At 32.9% G+C, this 21,834-nt stretch overlaps 4 protein-coding genes across 4 annotated transcripts in view; 2 read left to right on the top strand and 2 right to left on the bottom strand.

Moving 5' to 3' along the window:
• The first annotated feature begins 673 nt into the window (after positions 1 to 673).
• LOC113397727 (mediator of RNA polymerase II transcription subunit 20) lies at positions 674 to 2,626 on the top strand. The gene is made up of 4 exons (XM_026636181.2): positions 674 to 873; positions 955 to 1,097; positions 1,499 to 1,758; positions 2,083 to 2,626. Exons 1-4 carry the CDS (start codon positions 860 to 862, stop codon positions 2,290 to 2,292), a joined length of 627 nt encoding a protein of 208 aa, XP_026491966.1. The 5' UTR covers positions 674 to 859; the 3' UTR covers positions 2,293 to 2,626.
• Positions 2,627 to 3,686: 1,060 nt separating this feature from the next.
• Positions 3,687 to 10,427, top strand: LOC113397675 (uncharacterized). The gene is made up of 12 exons (XM_064218572.1): positions 3,687 to 3,744; positions 4,342 to 4,467; positions 5,180 to 5,288; positions 5,705 to 5,841; positions 6,073 to 6,153; positions 6,227 to 6,309; positions 6,809 to 6,934; positions 8,006 to 8,153; positions 8,542 to 8,663; positions 9,242 to 9,374; positions 9,705 to 10,004; positions 10,195 to 10,427. The coding sequence occupies exons 1-12, from the start codon at positions 3,696 to 3,698 to the stop codon at positions 10,425 to 10,427; spliced, it is 1,647 nt and encodes a 548-aa protein (XP_064074642.1). The 5' UTR covers positions 3,687 to 3,695.
• A 1,981-nt stretch (positions 10,428 to 12,408) lies between these two features.
• LOC113397715 (uncharacterized) lies at positions 12,409 to 16,211 on the bottom strand. The gene is made up of 4 exons (XM_026636168.2): positions 16,058 to 16,211; positions 15,718 to 15,852; positions 13,064 to 14,089; positions 12,409 to 12,651 (listed from the first exon to the last, which is right to left on the bottom strand). Exons 2-4 carry the CDS (start codon positions 15,832 to 15,834, stop codon positions 12,535 to 12,537), a joined length of 1,260 nt encoding a protein of 419 aa, XP_026491953.2. The 5' UTR covers positions 15,835 to 15,852; positions 16,058 to 16,211; the 3' UTR covers positions 12,409 to 12,534.
• A 2,548-nt stretch (positions 16,212 to 18,759) lies between these two features.
• LOC113397676 (uncharacterized) overlaps positions 18,760 to 21,834 on the bottom strand; it is a 28,166-nt gene continuing 25,091 nt past the window's right edge. The window contains exon 11 of the mRNA XM_064218690.1: positions 18,760 to 18,951. Coding sequence (XP_064074760.1) covers positions 18,760 to 18,951 — 192 coding nt within the window. The remainder of the gene's footprint in view (positions 18,952 to 21,834) is intronic.

The following is a 21,834-nucleotide window of genomic DNA, read 5'->3' as shown; positions in this document are numbered from 1 at the left end:
ATTATTATTAGGGGAAACTAACATCAATTGTTGGCATAAAATTTTGTTGGCATTAAATTATGCATTATTTTTGGTTTAAGTGGTTTTCAAATATTCACTTTTAATCGAAGATAATTATTTGATAATGATTTTTTCAATATTTTAATTAAGAACATTTCATAGTAAATCTTACTAAAACAAATATAACTCAAAGTTTGAGTAGTAGTAGGTTATTTAGTTACAGAAATGTATTATTTTTAAATATACTAGGTACAGTTACAAGTGATACACACCGAATCGAATACAAAAAATCGAATATATTTTGCCTAGTTTCAACAAATGGGTAGCTTTTTGTCAACTCTAATAAAATTATATTGTATAATATAATATTACATTTTATGTATGTTTAATTGTATTAATCTTTAAAATATAAATTAAATATTAATATTCGATTCTATTGTAACTTAAAACACGTTCGTTTCCTAAGAAATTTTAAATTAAAAAAATATATATCGATGTTCATTATTTAGTGACCTTATTGTAAGATATCGTAAAGTTTTTCTTAGAAAAGACAGTATTTGCCATTGAACCTTGCGTTTTTTTTTAGATATTATCATGTAAATTGCAATATATTTTAGGACTGTAAGTAATCGCATAATTCTGTTTCATACTGACAACTCACTGTCATTTTACTGTTTGTTGAGTTTTTGTAATTTTAATTAACATTTATAAACTTGAAATTTTTAAGAAACGATCACAATACTTTATAGTGTTTATCTATGAATATTTTAAATACAGCTCCTAAAATATTAAAATATATAATGAAATATTTCTCCGTAACCTTAAAATAATATTAGAAAGAATACAAAGTTTAGTCAGAATGGGTGTTACAGTGTTAGTGTTTTCTGAATAATAAAGCTATTTTAATTTGTTTAATATTCAATGAGAATATAAAATAAAATGTATAATATACAGTTTGCAGCAGTATCCAGTACCCGAGAATAAAACCGGCACATACGTAATAGAATTATTAACGAAAAGAATATTAGCTCTTGGCGCAACACAACAGGGACAATTTCTTGTGGATTGCGAAAGTTATCTTTCACTTCCCCAAATGGGTAATGATCTTCCCTTCCCTAATTAAATAAATTACATTTTAATAAATATTAAATCATTTTGAATACAAATAAATTAGTCGTATAAGTTTAACTCTATCAACAAGTTTTTTCAAACACTAAACTTTGCACAATATATAACCATAATTTTTTATTGATGCACTATCAATATAATGATAGTGCATTGGTATCCTGAAAACAATATTATTGACATTGTTATTTCATGATTGAACAAACATAAATATTAACTTGAAAACTATATAATCAATTGTTTTTCCATTAAATCTAGTACAACACAAATAAATTGTAACTATGTTTGTGGTTAGTTTTGTTTCATGTCCATAAATGTATTCCACAGTACTATATATATATAATAAACTGTGAGTTGATATTTCTATTTCAAGGTACAACAAAGACAGTTCACATCCTTCATAATTCAGAGCAACCGGCATCTGTCTTCTCAATACTAGAGAGTGGTACAAAAAATATCCATGTCATAGCTGATGGATTGTTCGACTTATTAATGATGAAGCTCTCACAACACTATACATCTAAAAAACAAACAAAAATAGAAAGCAAAGGGCCAAGATTTGAGCTTGGTGACTTCTGCGTGAAATTGGGCTCAGTCACAATGAATCAAAGTTTTAAAGGTGTTCTGGTTGAGGTGGGTGTATTTCATTTCTAGCTCTGTTATATTATATATGTATATTGTTTATATGCCATATGTATTCTGATTACTTAGATTTTTACATAGAAATATAATAAGCATATAAATATATTGAGCCTAATTTTAAAAAAATTGTGGTAATGTCTTTGAAACCAAACAATGTGTGTTTTCAATTTAGAAACACAAGTTACAAAACAATAAATGGCACACAGCCAAAAAAGGTTGTCTAGTTACAAGCATGCCTACTTGCTCAAATGCCTATCACTCACTTTACTATAAAGCAAATAACAAACAACTGATAAAACATTTTTTATTTTGTAGGTAGAGTATCGTCCATGTGTTATGGCAAATGCAGTATGGGGTCTGCTTCGTGAATTCCTACAAGGACTTTTAGGTCCTTCTGTACCTGTCCAGCCGCCGCAACACCTCCTTAGCAGAATGAACGAAATTTATACACCAATTGACACTATTTACCAGTATTTAGAACATTTTAGTGCTTACAGAAAACTTACAGGATTAAGAAGTGCATAGTGTCAGTGATTTTTTTCTTAAACATACTTGTCTTTTCAAAACAGCAAATCAATGTTCACATCCGGTTCCTATATTTAATGATTCGTTTTTGATTTAAGTTACTAGCTATTCCTATAAATTAATATTTCGTACATATTTCGAAACAGACAGATGCTTATTTATTGGAAAGTTTTTGAATTGCACATTGTCGATCATTCGTGAGCAAAACAAGTCGTTTCTTAAATATAGGTACCCAATGTAATTGATTTAAAGTGATGTTTAATGATATATATAGATAGATTTCGTGTATAAAACTTGTACTATGTACAGTTTGGGATACAGTCGTTCTAGATTGGTCTCAGTCTTAAGTGACCATTTTTACCCTAAAGTCGCAAAAAGTTATATTTTAGTTATTATCTTTGGTATATTTTTAATTGACTTTGCGGTAATAATACTAAATAAAACAAGAGATTGTTAGTCCACAAAACCTGCGTATTTTGTTTATTTTTATACATTTTTGGCTTTACATATGATTGTTTTCGTCCTTCATTTTCCTATTTTAGCTTTTTTTACTAATACTCTTAAAATAAAAATGTTATTTACATTTTGTTATGTATATACAATAAAAATGTTATTTACATTTTTATTTTAATCTTTGGCAATGCAATTATAAACAGAAACCCAACTGAAATTATACATTTTACTCGAAATAAAATCGTATTCTTAACAAAATTAAAAACTAATCAACTATTAACCAAGTATCTAAGTAGGTCTATAAAAACAATCCAATTGAAATTACTGCTCCTCTGTCCACGGGTTTGCTAGCTACTCAGATTCTTTCATCACTGCCACCTGGCGTGCCGACGAAGACGGTTCTGGAATTGTTAAACCACTTGCATCAAATTCGTCTTCGTCGAGCCAGTCAGTATCCTCAGACGATGTTTCATAACGATGCACAATGCAGTTAAGCTCATTCGCCCCTCTGGTAGCAAGGCGCTGCGGCCGTACTCTAGTTTCATGGCAGAATTAGATACTAAACATTATCACGCTTGCCTTTTATACAAATTAACGTAATAATAAACTTGTTAGTTTGACTAAAAAATTTTTTCAAAGAAATGATAACCCTTATGGGATAATTATTTTAGTTGTGAATTTATAATTAGAAAATAATCTCAAACTACATACAGCAAAATCGAGGCTGGAAATAAAGTTTATTTAAACAACATTTTGTTTAATTTTTCATCTCATTTCCATCTTGTAAACAAACATTGATATTATAAATACTTCTTATATTTCATAATAATACATAACATTGTATTATGAATGATCGTTAAAACATTCTGAATTATAATTTCATTTTAAGAAGTACATTTGTAAGATAAGCATTAACAGTATTAATTGAATAAATGTAATTGTTATTTAAAATGTCTTTTTGGAACTTTAAACTAGTGATTTTAATTACATTATGCAAAGGTAGGTAGTATTTTAAGTTCATTGATTCGTTTATATTTAACTCTTATGAAGAATTTATTATGAATCATTATACTGATATCGTGATCACCCAGTGGTAACTCGCTGATTTTTAACCGACGATTCAGAATTTAAATACAGGGCGAGCGCCAATGAATTCTTGTGTTTGTAATTCATCTCGTGCTCGGCTATAAAGGGAAGCATCGTGAGGAAACCTGCATACGGCGGATGAGAATCAGCCACGTGTATCCCCCAAAGTGGGGCTCGGATGAACGTAGCTCGTAAACACCATAGAGCATTGTAGATGCCGATAATTTTAGGCGAGTGCAATCACTTTATCCCTCAATTTATAGCCACTACAATAATAAAAATAAAATGTTTTTCAAAACTTCACAAAATATTATATAATTGTAGATGCGAGCATAGTTATAACAGATTGCATAAATTACGTGTTTACGAACTCCGTGTGTGCTTCTGTTTTGTAATTTTAAAAATACTTTCAATTATTGGTGGAGAATGAATATTTTGCGTCGCCTAAAAGTCGGTTGATCTTAAAGTGAAGGCTCAGCAAGATTTAAATTTATGCGGCAAAACATTCAGTGTTACAGGTACATCTCGTGGAGCTGGATTTGATAGACTGTGGTATAGACCATGAAATGGACGTGGCGGAAGGCAACGTTGATATTTCACAGTACCCATGGCTCGGGATATTGTATTATTCATTCTGTGTGTATTCGTTTTTTTATTTATTTATATAAGTAATAAAAGTCTTTGCTGGACAAAGGCTTCGTCACTTAAGACATATTCTAACTTAAGCTACTTTGTTGATTAGTAAATTTATGTGGCAGGATTTCTTTCGATGTATTGTTATTGCCAAACTATAAAATCACTATGAGATAATGGGCGAGTCGTATCAGACAATTGTGTACAATAAAAAACTTAAAAGGGTATTGCAACGCAATTCTGGCATTAGCTTATAAGTATTATAAATGTGATGATGATTTTTGCCTGACCGATTTTGATCACATCGACCATTTTCAACCGAGACTGCTATACAGCGTACAATTGTAGACAGGGCCTCGATACCTGCATCCTAGCCTAGCCTAGCCTAGTTCAACGAGGCACTTAATATACATAACTAATAATTCTTGTGTGTATTCTTTATTTCGATACTCAATCAAGAAGCAATGTCATAGAGAAACTCCATTTGTTTTAACTTATGAGGTAAGAATTATTCATATTTATTAAAAATTGTGAGAAACATTCTAAAAGATGATCATAATTCTTCTTACCTAAATAATTAAATTAGCTATAGATAGTAAATTAATTTCTTAGTTTAATGATCTTAGTTGTACCAACAGGATGTCTGATAGGATTGGTTATCAGGGAATTGGTTGGTTAAAGGTACTCTATTATTCTTAATTATTTTGGTTTACAGATGACAGTGCTGGTGAAGCACGCGCCGTCACAACTGTTGCGCTAATACAAGCTGAGTTTGTGATCGCTTCGGCTGCAGATATTGGACCAATGCCTAAAAAAGATTTTAGGTAATTTTAAAAAGTATTGCAATGTATAAATAAGGAATGCCTGTAATGTATAATTCCAATAAATTTATTAAATATATTCAACTACAACAACTTTTTCCTGCGACTTCATCCGCGTGAAATTTATACTTACTTTCCGTATCGCGTTAATAACATTAAGTAGTTTCTTTCCAATGGGACAAGAAATGCATGTACCTAAATGATATTTCAGTCATTATCTAATTAAAAAAACTAAAATTAAATTAGGTACGTATTACCTACAATGAACATACATGATTCTTCAAATAAATACTTACAATAATAACATGACGTATTCTTGTTTGAAATTTATAAAGTTATAAATTATATTTATTTATATACTCATGTCTATGAATTGCGTACATTTCGTTTTTAATATCAATGTAATATTTTTTGTCCAGAAGCAACAGTTTTGTCCTTCTCGGCGATGACTGGCAGCGAGGCGAGCGTCGCGTGCGCAACTATGTTTTGCACCCTGAGTATGGCGAAACTTACAATACCGTCGCCTTAGTGCAGCTTAGTACGCCTGTTCGTAGTGGTAAGCGAAGCGTAATTATAAAACTTGTCATGTATTATTATAATTTAATATTTTACATACGTTATTTATTACAGGGACCACGTTATGGTTTACTTACAGTGCCAACAATCTTGGCATCTGAATTCCGATTAAGAATCCTTACATTAGTAATTTATACTTATAAAGATTAAGCAAATATTTGGTTCCATAGAAAAGTCAAAAGTTTATTAACATAAGTATTTTTTTTTACAGAAAAGATAAGACCATTATGTCCGCCTCCGGATAGATTGAGAAATCCAGATTTGTATGTTGTGAAATTTAAAGATAGTGATGGTAATATACATTCTTAGACACTAAGATTTTTCATCTTTATTCCATGATTATCTAGATTTTATATTTTTTCTAGATTACAACATTCTTCAAAAGCAAGTGATTCCCGTAACATACGTGATGTCAAGTTTGTGTAAGGAGTTTTACGTTCGCGCGAATGTACGTATGCCAACATATGCTTTGTTTTTGCTGAGTTGCTTCCGATTTTTATAATTGCAGTCATCGGTTCAAACTATTGGGCTATCTCGGTCTCATTTTTTTATAGGCATACGTTGCGAAATGAAAATTTAATTTCCGTCTTAATGGACTGTTTGGATTTAATAATATTAAACACAAATGCTATAATATTTTTCATGGAGTACTTTAGACACTTCACTGTCTATCATGGGCCTAGGATTGACTTAATGTGCCTATCAATTTGGGTGTACTTTTATTATAAAGTCAAATGCATTATGCGCTATCCAAGGCACGGGAGTGTAAACTGATTCAAATTTGGTGCTGCTACTGACATGATATATGAATAATTTGTTATCCCAACCTGAAGATCAGTGAAAAGATCAAAGAGAAAAATATAAAAATGGAGATCGACCCCAAGGCTTACAATGTACTTGAGTAAGCAAGGAACAAAGAAAAATAAAGACCTTTTATTTGATGACAGTTATACGCAAAGAAGATGCGTCCTCCCCACGTGGCGTGCGCGGTGTCGCTGGAGCAGGGCGACGTCTGCGTGTGGCAAGCGGGCGGAGCGCTCGTGGCGCGCGACGTGTGGGGGCGCTGGCAGTTGGTCGGTCATCTCGTATTTTCTATTCCATTTCCTCCGTCGAAGTCTATTATTATTATTATAACAAAGCTGCAATCGAAGTTGATTTTGACAAAATTCTGTAAAATCGATTACTCTGATGATTTATTGGATTTCTATTAAATACCTTCGGTCCGAACATAATAATAATAATGTCATCCTGAACATTTTTTTTCCACGGCGGCCAATCTCCAAGGAGACCAGCCAACTACGCAGGACATATTATAGTGCACAAGTATGTGCGCAAACAAAGATGCACTCTCTATTCCCTTACTCTGATAATTAATCCGATGGAACCATTACCGTCTTTACCATAGGGCACATGGGGCACGTGCCCACGGCCCCCATCCTGAGAGGGTCTAACTCCTTCCTTCACACGTTTGTGCTCACGTTGACTGTTATGTAAATTTTCGAAAGTTATATCTTTGTAAGAAATAACTAACATATTTATCAAAAAAGGCTATTGACGACACTCGCTATTAAAAGTAGAAAGACGTGCTCTTCATGATAGAAATAGATATACTATAAAATAGCCATAAAAATTGTACAACGAATCAGATTCCTACGAGTTTACGAAAATTACCGCACCGTTTATTTTAAACTATACTTAAGGCCTGACTATAATCAAATTATTTATACATGGTAGGAAATATCTACCAACAGGGCCCCAAATTCATGGGTGCCCAAGGGCCCCAGCATAGCTTGAGACGGCTCTGGATGGAACGGCAAATCCGATACGACCGGAAAGAGTTCAGGCGCAGAATCAAAAGCTCTACGTCCTTTTCGAGGCACGGAGGTTACACACTTTCAACCTCTGGGCTGTTACTGAAAATGATTCGATAGAAAAACCCGATAACTTTTTAGTAGCCCGACCTGAGGCAAACCTCAGGTCGGGCTACTAACATATTCTGAGGTCCTGGGTTCAAAAACATAGGACCTTGGAATCCACGGCATTCTACCTAGCCACTAGACCAACGTCAAATCCGAACATACTATACGTTGGGTCGGAGCGCTTGCCTGTATTAAGACGCACCTAGCGATTTCGACGTGCTGCAGCTCGGGCTGGGTGTGCGCGGGCCGGGCTGCGGCGCACCGTCGCGCTACCTCGACATGATGAGCTACTACCCGTGGGTGGAGAACAGCCTCGACAAGTTCCGAAGGGTCAGCATCTCTAAGATATCGAAGCAGAAATATATCTTGCGAGGTAGGAGCCGTATTTTACTTTTGGAATTTAAGTAAAAATCTACTGTGGGCAGCCGTACCGTCTTGTACCCGTACCGGTTGCATCTTTACATACATTTTAATCTTGTATATTGATGATATAAAAATTGTCGTAAAAGCTCCTTTAAACGAATTTTTATATGATTTTATTTGCATGGAATAGTGATCTATTTGTGAATTTTGAAGCACTATACATAGTACATGCGACACATACGTGTTAGCCTATTATAAACATTTTATGATTTTACCTTGTCAAATGTTGATTCAAAAGCCTGAAAAGCCTACTTTAATAAACTATACTGTAATTATTTAACTAATATTAAAATTATGGGTAAGTTTGGACACCTAAGAAATTTTCCCATTTATTTCAGCCGGAAGTCATGCCTATCAGAGATTCGGTAATTGTGACGAGGGAGAAAAAACCAACCTGCTTTATCGTGAAATGATAGCGTTAAGGACAGACAATAATCAGTATCAGTTTTTGACGTACAATGTGAGTATACGACACAGAGAAAGAGAAAGGGAACCGTTTGAGTTGGTAAGTGAGGCGGAGCCAGAAGACACGTAACTAAAAGAGTGTTGAGCGTGAGCGTGGAGGGATGAACGGGATGAGGACGACCTAAGAAGACCTGGATACAGTGTGTTAGGGATAGGAGAAAGATGTATGTGAACGATCAGATGACTTATAACAGGTGAGAATGGAAGGACAAGACATGCTGCGTTGATCCCAAGTGGAATGTGACGACGACGACAGGTCATAATGAAGGTCTGTCTTCAGGGCCGGACCGTGAGTTTAGGGGGCCCTGGGCTAATACTGCTTAGGGGCCCACCTAAGACTCACCTGAATGTAGATTTGAATTTAATGAATTGAATGAGTTTGATTAATTCGGATTCGCAGGGCTGCAAATCATACGATCTATTTAATTTAATAAAATTACGTAATTATTTCGCATTATCGTCTATTTTTGACTTTGACTTGACTTAGCTGGGGCCCCTTGATCCACGGGGCCCTGGGCTGAAGCCCAAAAAGCCATATGGTACTTTTTAAAACTTATAACAAAATATGTTCAGTTTTCGATGTACGACTCCGTGGAGTTCTCGTGCCTAACAATGGAGTTGCTGAATGCAACCGCCGTCTCTGAGATGAGGATCAAGCATCTCTGTACGAGGGAGTCTAAGGGACCACCTTGCTATAGTTACAAAGGTACTGATCACAAAATAAAAATACAATTCATAATTGATTTTGATACGATTTATTGTGAGCAATCAATTAATATCGACATATTGTTATTATTATTCCTCATACTTTGTTATTTTTATATTTAAAAAACAGTTTAATATATCTAATATTAAGATACGACAAGCGTGTCCCCAAAACCACGAACGTGCCAACAACGGTACCTATAAAATTTCAACCCAATCGAATAAATGCTACGCTAATGCATAGGTTACGAAACGAGCATTTATTTTAAATAATAATACAAGTATACCAAAATAAATCACTTCTAGATATTTACATTTTCTTCTATTTCAGGATCCGTCTTCGAAATCTCAGTGTACCTCATGTTCTCGGACACATGCCGCTTCGAGATGTTCGCGTGGGGCTGGAACAAGAACATGACGCTTATCGATATCCAGCATTGGAAGTGGGAAGAGGGCACCTACTATGACGACTTCACCTTGCAGCCGGTGGAGTATCGCGGCCCGATGCATGAGACGGAGTTCGGCTTCGAGCCAGTGGACAGCGAGATGTGGGTGCCGGACTACGACTCGTGGACCACGAGCGACATACCCGACCCCATGTGCACCACCACCACGAGGCGCAAAAAAGGAGGTATAACCATCCTGATTTACATGGACATAGCGGACATGACTGTCGGACCTCTGCTGCTTTGTTTTCCTATATAATTATTGTAAACGGAAATATTGGTCTTTTAAAAAACATTTATTCATGAAGATGAATATATTGCAGTTGTCTATTATTTAATTAATATATTTGTCTCACTCGCAAAAAATATTTTCAGAGGATGAAACCCCCCCACCGGGTGATAATGCAGTAGTAGCCGCCGGCCATGGCGATACTGACGTTAAAGATTTGCGTAGCACGAGAGAACCGAGCTACAAGTATTTAGAATTCATGACTGGCCAACCTAATCCTATACCCAAGTATACACCCAGGAGAACGCCAGAGCCGGGATCTACCGACGGATATTCAAGTTCGACGGTTGAAGGATTTTTGTCGACGACCATAATATAAGTTTTCGTTTTGCTAAAAATAAGTTTTGAATACAGTCTTCTCATTGTATTGTCCCAAAGGGCAGATGAAGCGCGCGGACCGATTATAGGGAAGTAAAAAAAGCGAATACAAAATTAAAAGCGATTGCAAATTTCGGGAGAGTCAGTGTAGTAATAACATCGTTAGTTTTGTAGAAATAACATGAAGTTTGAAGCTTAATATTGAGCATTTAGCTTAGTTTAAATTGCTTTTTTTCTCAAAAATAATATAGCTTGTATTAATTTTTTATTAATATATTCCATATCTCTTCGTTTTTGTGTTTGCAGAAAAAACTTACAACTATTTTTTATGGGCAAAACAACTAATAATTCGAAAACATGCATTTTAATAAATAATTTGTCAATTATATCAGTAATTAGATATATATATTTTCAATAATCTCTATCTCTAAAGAGACTAAACTCTTATAAACTATTTTTTATTTAAGTCCCTTCAAGAAAATTCATTACGTTCATTACGTCAACAAAATTAAGGCGTCTTAGCTCACTTCTGCAATATGCATTAAAATTATCGCAAATAGTTACCCCTATCACCTAACCTAACGGGAATACGTCGATTTACCAATAACCCTGTATATATTTTTATCGGTATTAATGTATTAACGCCACCGCAGCAAAGAATAGGCAGGTTAAGTTTTATTAATTTATTAAAAAAAAAAATCTAACCTGTTATTTAACAGATATTGGCGCATTCGAAGATTTTTATTTGCTGCGGTGGCGTTTATACGCAAGTACTTTTTATCTTTGTTATATATATTTGTTGACTATTTCAATTAATTGACATAATAAAAAAAAAACATTATTTATGACATAATATTGATAAAATCTCAAAAAAATATAAATGCTACAAATACATAATTACATACATAGATTAAAATTCATAATACTCATACATATTTAATAATACATTATTATAAAATTATTGTAATGGATTTATATCATTAAAAGTTTATAAAAAAAATGTCTGAATACTTATTCGTATCATCCCTATATAAATGGTAATGTCCTGGCTGACTATCAACTACCAATGCTCACTTTTGATATAATTAAATTTATTTGTATATATACTAGTAAAAATGTGGGTTTACTGTGAATTTTTACTGCATATTTATATGTGTCAATTTTCATGGCAACCGGTATATAAATTAATATGTAGTGCATAATTTATGTGTGTGTGTGTGTAGTCGATTAAAAACATTAACATATATAGTTTTTTGTGACTTGCTTGTGCTGGTCGGGCACGAATTATTTTACAAAATTTTACAACGCATAGTTGGTTTATAACTTCTGCTGATTGTAATATTGATCGTGTTGATTGTAACTGCATGGTTGTAATCGTTAGGTTTAATACTGATTGTAAAATAATATTTACTCAGGAGTAAATCACATCATCGATTTAGTCAGAATTTTTCTTTCATATTCGACTTTTGGAATATCACTTATTGTATTGTTATATAACAAAATATGTATCTTTTAATATTTAATAACAAAAAAAAATAGGAAGTTCATACTAAACATATTACATTGAACTTTTAGTGTTTGTGTACATAGTACCGCTACAGACTTTCTAATAACAGTAACAAGCATAGCACTCCGCGTTTACTATTTACTTACTTCAAGAAAAGGGATTGGGCTATAGAGTATCGCAAACTTATAAACACCAGCCAATTTAAAATGAAGTTAATGAATTTGATTTATTTATATGATTTCCTTTCATTTTCTGTCTTATTCTATATTATTTATCCTATTATAAACTATACTAATTTGTATATGTTATTTTTTGGAAATTAAATATCACTTTATAGTCGATTCCAATGGAGGGAGACAAGATAAATAAACAATTTTGACATTCAATTGACATGACATATTGGTCGTGATAATAATTAATTTATAGTATTTATTATTAAAGGAATAGTGTTACTGTATACATATATTATTCAGTAACTGTTTGTAGTGCATATTATAGTTAATAAATTGCATGGAAAACGTGACTTTAAGGTTTATTTATCGTTACTTCTCCTGCCATTGAAATATACATAAATTGTGCAGAACAATGTTTAGTATATTTTTTATATATAACCCCTGTCCACACAATGTACAACATTGTTGGCTTCCCTCAGTCGCCCAGCTTTAGTCTTGAACGGTGGAAGTTGCCAAAAATCATCAATGTTCATTTTCTTGTCACCCTGCAAATAATTTTAAGCAAATTTATATTTAAAATCAAAGATAATTGAACTCTCAATAAGTAACTTGTAAACGTCCTAATGTTGGGGTAGTCTTCTTTCGAGGAGAAGGTTTTTGGTACTTATTTCAGCACACTGATCCATTTTGCAGATGGAGTTTTATTCACGATATTTTGCTTAAGCATTGAGTACGAGATGACATTAAAACTGTTGCTTGTCCGGGTTTCAACACACAATTTACGTGTTATCACCTATGAATCTTAATTTAGAAGCTAAATTGTTAGTAAAACAATAGAAAAACAAAAAAAGACAGATGATACAATCAATTTACCTCAAAATAAATTTTAAAAACTACTTGATAATAAAATGTTCACGAACAGATTCGCTTTTTTAATTGTATAAGCACAAAACTAACCTCCATCTCCATATTGACAGCGTCCTCTGGCGCCAAAATAATAAACGGCGTTGATTCAAAGCTAAACGCCAAACCGAAGTAAGAATATTTCTTCACTTCTTCCATAAACGTTTCCCACGAATACAGCTTATTCGGATCGCTGCCTAACTCCCTTATCTGCTTGGAAAGCAATTCATAATAATATTCCAGCAATTCGTCGTAATGTTTGGATCTCAATTCTTGTTCCGTGCACGCGGAAATTACAAACGATACATCAAGAACTGGACTGGCACATCTGGTCAGCTGGAAGTCAATTAATTTCGCGTCAATCGGACCACCGTCTTGGTACTTGTATAGGAAATTATTGGTCCAACAATCGCCATGCGAAATGACACCGTTCGTTTTGTCCCTGACTGCCCTTATCATGTCTTCGTAAGTTTCCGGTACAGCGAATTCTTTAATTTTCTCCTCGTATATTGAATTTGGGTATTCTTTCTCGACCGCATCAATAGCAATGCCGCATACCCTGTGCCAAAACTTTCCGTACCAAGTCCAGAGTCTAGGGTCGTAGTAGGTTTCAAAGATAGCATCGCTCAGTCTATTGAATGTCTCCGGTTCTTGATCTCTCAAAGCAAACGAGAGTGCGTGGTATTTGGCTAACGCTTTGAAAGTGACTTTGCAGTGATCTAAATCTATACCTTCTTGACGTACAGCGCTACCGAAATTCTCCAAGCCAGCGTCTTCGAGGCATATAACTCCATTCAGGCCATCGGTATCGGCCAAAAATAATTTCGTGTAGTTTGTAAAGGGATCTGTGACATTTTTCTTTGATTGAAACTTGAGCAAAGTTGGAAGAATTTTTTGATAAAAATTGATTTCATTCTGAAAGAATTCCTCGCTTCTATATGTTAATCGCCTGCAAGCATTTTTGGGGATGTTCTTCAAAATCACTTGTACGTGGTATGGGTTACCTTCGGAGTTGCCGTGGATTCGAATTCGAATTAATTCGCTCAAGTAGGAGTCACCTTTGCCCGTGTCACTTACATACTGGAAATGAAAAAGTAAATTACGTTTGAGATAGTTTTCGAATGATCATAAAATGTTTGGGCCGAATTTATATTACACGTGAATTTAAATCGAAATTTGCGCGCGATCATAGATTAGTAAAACTAAGTAATATGTATTTAATAAATAATCTTCTGACCGAAAAAAAGCTGATGTGATTGCGTCTGATCCCATTCCACGCGAAACGAATAGCAGTCTTATTGATCTATGTGAGAAGTGAAAATGTGATTTTTTTTATGAAGCTGGTAGGCGGACGTGCAATTACGCCACCCAATGGTAAGTGAACCCCACCGCCTATAGAGATTGACACCACCAACTTTGGGAACCAAGATGTTGTCCCTTGTGCCTGTAGTTATAATGGCTCACGCACCCTTCAAATCTGAACATGGTGGTAGACTATCTGATGAGTGAGTGGCACCTAACCAGATGGGCTAGCACAAAGCCAACACTAACTTTACCTACGCTTAGGCACATATCTGTGTGCCGTAATATCTCTGTACAGATGGCAAAATAGATATTGGCCTTCATGATCAAAATTCGATCAAAAACTCATTATAATAGAAGGATCTTATGCCTTGTGGTGGGAATGACTATTTTGTTAAAATTATAAATTAATTTTAATTTGATATTAAGTTTAAAGAAAACTTGACAGTCTGTCAGGACTGTATTTTATATATAAATAACTTTGAAGTAGTTGGTTTATAAAATTAGAAGTAGTAGTCAGTATATAACATTATATACTTCCAAAATATGCTTTACTTCCCATTTTTCACTTTTTATACAGATAAAAACTGATACAAATTATTACCATGTAGAATAGCGCTTGAGCATAGTTATGTTACAAAACACTGATAATGCAAGGATGGCAATGAATCACTACTTATGTTGAGTGTCAATGTACTTGGCACTCACATACCTTTCCCAAGTACACAATATAAAACTTACTATTCACAATTTCTGTCCTAACTCATATAATTATTATGTTTATATGTTTTTTAATATGGTATTTTATATTCACTTTTATAAAACAATGTCATGACAGTGGCAAGGTGACTTTTTTTTAACTTTGACGGAGAGGATTTCATCTTCATTGAAATTATAGATATGTTTATTAAATTTTTTTTTCGATTTCCAAATTTAATATATAATATGTTCTTAAATATATTTAATATTACTTAATATCTTTAATTTGCAAAATGTATTTCTTAAGTTGAGCCACCTTAACGAGCCCGACAACTGTATCTTGAAATATTTGGCTTAAGAAATGAGTATTCAAGTATGATTGTTCAGGTATTATGAACATGAATTATAAAGCAGGAATGGTGATATGATTGTGTGATGTACTGAATAGATTATATTAACTAAATATACTTATTAACCATTATGCATTATGTAACCTACTTTTGTACCTATTTAACTTACGATCTATTGCAAATAAAGGCAGTATCTACTCAGCAGTCTCGGCTTTCATTCCTCTCTTAGGGCACCACATAACAAAGGATAGTTAGGAAAGCAGAATAATTGTAATCTAAATAGAAAACAGGCTGTGGTTGCCAAAGTGACCATAACAGATTTTATATACTAACTGTATGAATAAAAGCTTTTATTACCTCCCAGTGAGTAAAAACGACATCAGTGTGGAACCATTCAGAGAGTGCTTTGGTCAACATATCATTGGTGAGCGCTGGAGACACATGCAACAAGGATGTAAATTCATCCTTCTCCATTGTGCAATCCTGAATTTTCTATAGACAAATATATATTTTATATAATTAAATATATTTAAAGCATAAAAAGGAATATGTTATATTTTTAAGCTATTTCTATGTACAATTTTAAACTTATATAATTACAAGTTACGTATTTTATTAATTTAAAATAGTTTTTTGTAGGATAATCTGTCAGAAAGATATAAATTGCATTAAACATATATTTTATTTACATACTTACTTCGAAAAGATGAACAATATTAAATATATTTGTTTACTTCAGAATTATCACAGTCAGAGCGCCTAGTTATAATATTTACAATAATAAACTAAAAATGTAACTACATACAACTAAAATCCACTTTTAATGATTTAAGTGAGGCGACAAGTTTAATTTTGACATTTCAAACCAAGTACCAACAGTATAATACTAAATACGACCACGTCAAAATTGACTACGAAGCCGACTTCCACCGGATATTAAGGTAGAGAATTATTTATTTTGCCTGATATTTTTACATAATACAATTAATTTGATTTTAATAAATTTAGTTATTGAAATAATTGAAGTAGTTAAGGTTTTTAAATTAATTTCTACCGTGATATTTTTTCGTTAGCAAAAATTTCGTTTCAGATTTGACATCTGAAGTTTTGAGGATATAAAGAGTTGCCAATGATTAAAATGTTTCACTTTGAAAAAAGTTTCAATAAATATATTACAATTAGTAGGTAATCTGTTAATTACAATTAAACTAAGTGTCTAAACGAATAGTATACAATTACTAAGTTTAATATTTAAGATAACAAGTTATTTATCCCTAGATAATTAGAAAACTAGTAGACTTGTTCTGAGTGTATTATTCAATATATTAGCATATTCTGAATCGATATTAAAACATCTTATATTATTGCAAAAAAATCGGCAAGAACGGTAGTGGAAAATTTGCGGATGTTGGAAATTGATTGATTTGACATATTACATAACTAGCTAAAAAAGGTATGATCCTCTCAATGGTGCATAACTAATTAAAATAAATATTATAATACTACGTAATATTAACTAAATAAAGTTAAAAAAAATAACTAATAAAAAAAATCAAAAGCTTGATGCACTTAAACTAAAATTAACAATAATTTAAATATAATAAACTGTAGAAGTCGTATTTATTTATTATACCGATATGAAGGTGTAACATAAATAGTTTTAAGTTTACAATCTCTTATAGTAGAGTTGATAATTAATTTATAAAGACTAATAATTTTGGAGTAAGGTTTACCTCATCAATGCTACTGATACTATTTATGAGACATGAGATAATCTCAGCGTTTCCATAGTAAGATATATCTATATAAGTATAATATATTTTATTCATATATCGTTACAAATCAACAATCAAACGTAACTACAGTGCTGAGACTATAGAGAACATAAGAAGTAAATCCTTACGGGCCTTCCGTTGCCACAATCAACCTCATGTACTAAAAAATAAGACTGTCTATGAAAGAGATTTATTTTTAAATTAGACCCTAAATAGTTGTCATAAGGCTCAAAATGAAAGCATGTATTAATATCAGCAGTAAAATGATATACGTTTTTGAAAAGGAGATGAAGCTAGTCAGAATAGCTGGGAGGTGTGAATCAAGGTTATTACGCGCCAAAAAAAACCACCGCAATCTTGACGGAACGTTGAACCGTGAACGTCTTTTAAGATTTGAATAGAGACAATCATTGGCTCACTTTAAAAACTTCTAATTTATCGCATATTGTGTATTATATTTATGCAATACTTATTGCATAAATATTGCATAAATATAATACCTGTGTTGTTGATAAAAGATAATAAAAAATAAGAATATCTAACAACAACAACAGGGCATGATTAACCACGATGGCTTAACATGGGCCACCTGTACTCTTTTCCACACAATGCAATTTTATTCATAATTATGATGGGTTTTTCCTATACTGTTCGATGCAAGGTCTTTAAGCAGTTGCCTAATAGAGGAATTGTCCCTAAATAGTAACACAATTGGTAATTTAAAAAAATTAACGATAAAGACAAGATTTTTTATTTTTGCTATATCAGACGAGCAGCTTGTCACATAATGGTAACTGGTAGGTAGCCTTGCCCTCAAACACTGGCACTGCATGCATGCATGCATTCTCACTGCGCTGTCAATCAGTAGATATATTATGTTAAGTAGGTAACATACAGCGTTTAAGCTCATATGGAATACAGCACTAAGTATTGATATACTAATATGTGAGACATTCGTATTTCCACTATCAGTTTATCGGCAGTTCTTAATTACTTATTTACGTAGTACTATTTAACTTATCCAGGTAATGTTGATGCAATCATTAAAATATATTTTAATAAATAATTAAGATAGATGTATATTTTATGAATAACATTTTAAAACCGAATTACTAGGTACGTTAAATTTCGGTTTTCAATTTCACAAATCAGAATTGTATTATTTTTTTTATTAATTTAAAAAACGAATATTGAACCTATATCCAATTTAAAAGTGTAAATGAATGTTGGTTTAATTTATTTCGTGAAACCATTATATTTTGGATAAAATTCCAATTAATCAGCTCGGCTCAACAGCGTGCGGCCTGTTACTTTTTACTACTTTTATTTAATTTGTAAAAGAAATACAATCTATAAATTAATGAAATATAAATATGACTGGATGCTGTCAAATACATAAAATTCGTGGATAGGACAAGATTCAATGTTCATAGTACAATATGACATAACAGTGGGAGTATTTTTTTAACGCTGTGTCAACCTTCAGGAATTTATCCGATCCCTTGGGAGGAAGCGGGTCATTTTTTTTTACCTACTAAAACAATTCCTATGGACGTCTTCGATACAGATCGGAGAGGCAGCGGGATTGTGTCGATATAATCGCATCATTATGACCTTACCCGGTCTATGCTACACTCGTGGCACGGCTGAGGTCTCTACCCTTATCAGACCTGACGCGTCCACGATCCCAGAGTGACGTCCTATCTTTTAGCCCCGAGTGTCGGTGTTGTGGAAGGGCCGCAATTATGTTTTCGTTATCTTCGCCGAGCGGACTGCTCTTTACCGTTCTCACTTTTTCATATTCTTCTGAACCATGCTGAAAATGAACGATTCCCTTGCTGAAACAATTTCTCACAGGAGAGGTGTCGTCCGACCTCGCGGACAAGGATCAGTCTATCGGCGTTACAGGCTTTCAGCATGGACGGTATAATAATCGAGAAACTGTTGGTAGAACTTTTTTTATAAGATAGTTGTTTCAAACTTGGGCTGGTGTTATACCTAAAAACCTATCTTAATTTCTGTACTCCAGGCAAAGTGTATTTATAATTTTAATGATGATCGGTTGAGTAGACATTATGAATGAATTCATTGGCGCATCCATACTGTTAGCTAGTGCTTGCTATTACCTGCCTATCTATAATTAAAGGATTATTATTATCTATTCAAACTGATTTTGTGTTGACATTAATTCGAATAATTTTATAATATTTTTTTTTTGGTTTTATCTAACTCCTTATTGATGCATTTCCAATAATACGTGTAGTTGGAAATTTCGTTTTTTGTAACTTTTTAGAAAGTTGCTTTATCATGTAGCATTGATTTCATGAATTCAAAATTTTACAAAATTAAATTAAATTAAAAATGATCCGGCAAAATTCCGGCAAGAATCCAGCAGTTCTCTATTCCGATTGTTAAATTACAGAGGTAACAGCACAAAAGTTGCCAATATTCTTTTAGTGTAGACACAGTTTAACATTTATTGAAGTATCAAACTACAAACGATCACTAATTGCAAACGGTCTAGAAATAATTGAATCTGGTCTCTGTTCAATTCAGTCTAGATATTGGCAATTGCGTGTACGAATGCTAGGATTGTATGAGATAACCATTTAAGCTTGGCCAATTTAAACATAGAGATTGAGAAATAGGTAAACGAACAATATTGAACATTTATGGACATTTTTGTTTGTATTTTGAGTCGACTTTTAACAATATCGTATTAACAATAATTCTAATCTTGATACTAGCTTAGATACCTATCTGATATATATTTTTTATATTCATAATGTATATTTACAGCTTTATATGGCAATTTAGATGATTTTATTTTTACTTTTTGAACGTAATTGTAGGCAAATATTTGTCTCATTATGATCCCGAGAAATTCGATATTCGTTCGCTAAAATTATCAAATTCAACTTTCCTCTTCCCTTGTATTTTAACAACTTAATCTCAATTGATATTTACGATATAAAGACCCTTAAAGTAGTAGCTATAAGGCTGATTGTGCTGCAAAATTTAATTTGCGCGTATTGAGTTCAGTGTCCCGACGAATTTGTACGAATCTGTCCCATTTTCACCTGCTCGTTGACACCTCCGCTCGTTCCGTACGTTCATTTATAATTCATTCATTCACTCACGACCTGAGTCGGCAACCGAGTTTAAACCCCATTGGAGATACGTCTATAATGCTACTAAATTGTAAATGACCAACCCGACTTTGAGTGAACTTCGAATTTCGGGTGTTTAAATTATTCATCTTAAATTGGCTGCGTGCCATGCGGGTGTGGTTTCATGAATAATTTAGCGTTTAGAAGCGTTAAAGGAGCTGTTTGATAACATTTAATTTTATTTCCACGTGATTTCAGTAGTAACGGTCTTGTTCATAGGTTCAATGCAATAGCTTCGGCTGGTAAACGAGGAATTGAAAATATATTTTCACAGCTAAGGATTTTATAGGCATACTTATTTTTTAATAACTGTAAGTCGCTTTAATAACTGTAAGTGTTATTAGTTAAATACCTTCTCTTCTGTAAAAGACCACGTTTATTCGTTACTTTACTCTACTGCTGGTTCGTAGATAGATATAGGACGAAATACAACCTTTTACAAAATGAATGGTTTCGATTTTTGGAATTTGAATCCAGCTCGGATTTTTTGCCTTTGGTTAAGATCTACGCGTTCGATCAACATTGAACTAGCCTTTCATTGTTTTTAACATCCGAACAACTATTCGTTTATTAATCTTTATTTACCTTATTCATTTTATATTTCAAGTGTATCGAAGCAGTCTTGGTTTTATATAATTAAAATGCAAAACAAAATACGATAGTAGATATACGTAATCTTTTCGAAATCAAAATATACTTTATTCAAGTAGGCTTTTACAAGCACTTTTGAATTGTCATTTAACAAACTATATTAAGTAAAGCTACCAACTGTTCGGAATATAGATTCTACCGAGGAGAACCGGCAAAAAACTCAGTAGTTACTCCTTTTCAACATGTAAAAATACAGTCATGTTAGTTAAATACAGTTATATATGTATGTTATATATCCTGCCTGGAAGTCATCTATATAATCTTATTAATCTATATAATCTTGTATCGAATAATATGCCTTCTTTACCAATGTATTTTTTACAAATGATTTGAATTTATGAAACGGCATTATTTATATACCAGATGTGACAGAACACGATAAATATTTAATGATCCTTGACAGGTGATGCGATATACTAAAATATCACACATTATACAAACACACACACATGCTCACATCTACGTGCATAATTAACAAACAAATTTACTGCTTGTTACTGCTTATTTAGAGTTAGTATGTAGACACTTATTACACACGTGCGAAGTCGGGACGGATAGCAAGTTTGTATTATAAAGCTAGGGATTTGCACGTGGTAATCTCGGAAACAACAAGTCGGATTTGATTTTTTTTACGTTAGATATTTATATTATATTTGGCTAATATTGTCGAATGTTATATGCTTATTATAAATAAGTTATATATACAATGTACTACATGACTTAACGTTACGATGTTTAAGTCACAGAATTTGACAAACTGTATGAAACAGGCACGTAATCCAATATTAGCGCGTCCGTTTGGGATTAAACTTTGATTTATTTCTGAACACTATTGAGCTTTCATGTACTTTGTTTATGAATATAATTCATTTCGTGTA

This window comes from Vanessa tameamea, chromosome 23, assembly GCF_037043105.1.
Source record: "Vanessa tameamea isolate UH-Manoa-2023 chromosome 23, ilVanTame1 primary haplotype, whole genome shotgun sequence".
In the NCBI taxonomy this organism is placed as follows: domain Eukaryota; kingdom Metazoa; phylum Arthropoda; class Insecta; order Lepidoptera; family Nymphalidae; genus Vanessa; species Vanessa tameamea.
The sequence above is the reverse complement of the archived record's forward strand: the minus strand, read 5'-3'. Positions and strand labels throughout refer to the sequence as shown.